At 37.8% G+C, this 4006-nt stretch overlaps 1 protein-coding gene across 1 annotated transcript; it reads right to left on the minus strand.

Moving 5' to 3' along the window:
- LOC107618489 (UV-B-induced protein At3g17800, chloroplastic) lies at positions 141–3680 on the minus strand. The gene is made up of 2 exons (XM_016320584.2): positions 3005–3680; positions 141–1191 (listed from the first exon to the last, which is right to left on the minus strand). Exons 1-2 carry the CDS (start codon positions 3409–3411, stop codon positions 396–398), a joined length of 1203 nt encoding a protein of 400 aa, XP_016176070.1. The 5' UTR covers positions 3412–3680; the 3' UTR covers positions 141–395.

A 4006-nucleotide genomic window follows, 5' to 3' on the forward strand; every position in this document is an offset into this window, starting at 1 on the left:
CACTTGTTGACTCCTTCAGCTAAATTCCTGTTATGTGCAAACAACCCAATAATCTTTTCTATAAAGTCTGTCCGAGAAAAAAAAAAAGGGAAAAAGCCTTTCTGTAAAGATATCAGGACCTTGGAAAATATTCAACAATAGATGCACATATGGTGTCACAGTGAACAACTTTATCTCTATTCAAAATCTCTATCAACTTACATAAACTTCAAAAGCTAAAGCATCAAAACTATACAACATGTAGAGTAAAAGTGTACTATCTCTATATACAATATATAAACATAAGCATAAAAAACCAAAACACTCAAAAGCTAACAACAAAAATCTCACTGTATACACAAGTAGGATTTGCCCAACAAATGAGGAATTTATTAGCAACCTTTGCATTGCCCTACTTAATCATCCATAAGCTTATATACATTATCGATATAATCTTCCGTCTCCCAAAGGAAAGATCCAAAGGCAACAGCTTCCAATACCAGCCTCTTGAGGCTTGAGAATGAGGTCAAAATAACATCATCACTCTCAACCAAACCAGATTCCTCATTGTTAAAAAGTGCACAACTATAGCTTCCTATCAAATTCACAGCCTCTTTGGATCTAAGTTTCGCACATCGCTGCAATGAACCAGGGTGAAATCCAGTTACGTAGCATTTCAAGTCTTCAATATCCTCTTCCTCCTTAGTTATCCCTTGTCCTATGGATTGCAGGCTACTCAAGCTACCAAAGATGGTGTCTTTAAAACCACTAGGGAACATGTCAATAAACGGGAGGGTATTCCTAAGACCAAGATGAAGATCAGGGTTAGCCAACGATAGATTTCGTTCTAGATGGTACCTCAATGAAACCGACTTCAAAAAGTAACCATATAATATAGAAGCGACATAAACTCTGGCAAGTAAGAATTTTCTAACTTTGGTAGTGGCCCAACACTCGGTAACACTAGAATTTGCCCTCAAGCCAGTTACGGAAGTTATGTGTTCCTTTATCATATCCAAAACTTCCAAGCTGTGAATAGACTCTAGTTCCCAGTCCTTAGAAGGCAATATCTCTAGCCTGCCATTGTAAAGGCAACTAGAAAGCTTTGGAACCAAAGGGACCCTGATCTCGGAAAACTTGTAAAAGATCAATAAGTACATAATATCTTCTACCGCAATTTCACATTGATTTTCTTTTAGCTGTGCAATCCTCCTGGCATTAAGAAAAGTTTAAAGTCAACAGATTTTCAATGAATGCCTACGACTGCAATATGAAACTAATAAGGAAATTAATATGTAGGGTTAGCTGTTTGGCTCATTTGCTTTGACGGTATCATACTGATGACAGAACATACTCTAATATATTCATCATGCAGAAATTGTTTACCATCTAAAATGTCCACAAAGTTAACCTCCAAGACAACTCATAGTACATACTGGAAAATTCAGATCAAAGTGAGCAAAATATATCCTATATTGCTTGTATTAGAGAACCTAATGCCCTGCTAATTGGTAAGTGTAATATTGCTAATTGGGGATCTTCCTGATAAGTACTACTTCTATTCCCTGTAGAATGGAGACACCACTAAATGCTGATTGTCCAAGCAAAAAAGTTAGAGTACAATCACGTAACCATTAATTTAGTAGCTGATAAAGTTTCATATGGCACAAGATAAGGCCACTAATTTTTGGAGCTAAATAGGTTTAGATTAGGAACTAACAATGACCCAATAAAGAACAGAGAGGTCTTAGCTAGCTACAAATCACGAATACTAACCAAGACACGATCCAACTCTCACCTCTAACTTCCATTCAGTAGACTACATCTTACTTCTCCTAAACTGAAAATCCTTTGATTCCAAAGCTTATTTCCATAATCTAGTTTAGAACTTACTCCTCTTGCTACTTCATCATACAGATATGCAATTGGCAAAAGAAACACATCAACGCACTGGCTCTTGGATGTGTCAAGTAAGAATGTCTAATACCAAGGTGAAGTCGTGTGGACCCAACGTCAACCCTTGGTGCCAACCTACATATTCTTCTAGACAATTACTTCGAGGTTCTTGACAGGTACTAGCTGAGCCCATTTATCTTCGAACAGTTGCAAGTTGTAAAAGTTCACTCAATAAAGGTTTTGGCAAGAGCTAAAATCTTTAATCCATGTACACTTTATGAATGACCTTTAAGATTGGAAGTGAAATGCTAAGCATCATGACAGGTGTGTCTCAACACCTCAAAAATTGCTATGGGATTCAGTAGTCAGTTCAAGAATTCCTTGATGCCTTGCTTCAAAGGATTCTAAAACATGCTGAACTCTTGATTCTTTGCTGACCCTCCTTTTCTCTAAGCTCAGCGGTATCTCATGTTTAACAAACACTTCTGTTTTTAACCTCTAATATGTTTTCTTTTCCTATGAAAAACAAAGGATTCATATCCACAAAACTATACGAATCAAACCTTCAAACGAACACAATAAGGTTTTTCTTCTCCTACGTAACGTTCTAAACCTTACATGGAACACATTGACCCAATTTTAAACACAATCACCCACAAAAAAAATCCTGAAAAACCAGAAAATAAATAAATAAATATAAATCAGAGAAACAAAGATACTTCAGCACTTATCTACACATACCAATGAAGAGAAGCCACGTTAAATAGATAGGACCAACAAATTTCCTTATTGAAGCCATTTGTCTCACGAAGAAACAGATTACATCACAAACATACACATGCAGTTTCAAATATACCGAATTAGAATGCCAATCTGGTTGCACATAACCGTCATAGCGCATGGGTTTAGCCCCAAAACCCTGACTAATAAAGCATACCAAAATAAAGTGTTTGCGAGTTTCATTTTTCCGAAGGAAAACAGATGAAAGAGAAGGGACTCTTCAAATCAAATCCCTTCCCCTCTCTATCTCTTCGAAAACGAAGCCAAAACTCGCAAACTAGCACTCAGAAAAAAAAAATTAAACAAAAAAATCCAACAAGAACGGAATCACAGTAATCTAGAGCCGAACCTGTGAAGCAAGGCCTCATCGGAACCGGAACCGATGACCATGCGAGCCAGCGCAGCATCACGGTCATCGGCCAAGAGCTTGAGCTCTTCTCCAACTGCCACATGGAACAGCTGCCGGTGGTTCTGCAGGACGCCACTCAAGAACTTCCCAACCGTGGACCGCGGCTCCAGCGGCGAGTTCAAGCTGCTGAACTCGCAAGGAGTGGCCCCGGCACTCGCCTTCACCACCAATCTCCGCCGCCTCAACGACAAAGGACCACCGCAACCGCCACCGCCGAGAGAAACTCCAACAAGAGGCCTTGTTGCTGCTGTGTTCGCGAAGAATCTCACCGATGATGACGACGACGAGAGTGGTGTTGGAAGAGTGAGAATTGTACGGTGAAGGTGGTTATAGACGCAATTTTCCATAGAAAGTGTGTAACAGCAAAAACGTGAAGATTGAAAAACAGAAAAGGAGTGGTTGTTGTGTGTGTGAGAGTATAGTAGTAAAAGGTTCTTCAATTTCGAGAGATTCTTTTTGTTTATATTTATTTATTTTGCTTAGTTTGGTTTGGTTGAGAGAAGATAAGTTGAGTGGAGAGAGAAAGAGAAATATCTATAATTTTGGGCGTAACGGATAGGGTTTTGAGACTTTTGAGGGAAGGAAAGGCCGGAATTGTGGGGCTTTGCTTTTCTTTTCTTTTCTGTGTGCTGAACTGCTGATTGATAAGTGATAAGTGCGTATTATAGTGGGACAGTTGTTATGCTACCAGACAAACTACCTATCATACCTTATTAAATATTATTTTATTATTTGGATAACATATTCAATCTCGAAACCTGGAAATTACTACTGTCTTCTACTCCTTCTTGGTTTACTTTGACATTCTTCTAGATGTATCCATCCTTCAGGAAAAAATAAAAGTAAAAAAGAAAAAATACAATTTATCTAACATGTTAATACATGCTTATGTTTTTTTTTTTTTTATCTAAGATTGAAAATTTTATTAAAATAAAAATATTG

This window comes from Arachis ipaensis, chromosome B09 (assembly GCF_000816755.2).
Source record: "Arachis ipaensis cultivar K30076 chromosome B09, Araip1.1, whole genome shotgun sequence".
Taxonomy (NCBI): Eukaryota; Viridiplantae; Streptophyta; class Magnoliopsida; order Fabales; family Fabaceae; genus Arachis; species Arachis ipaensis.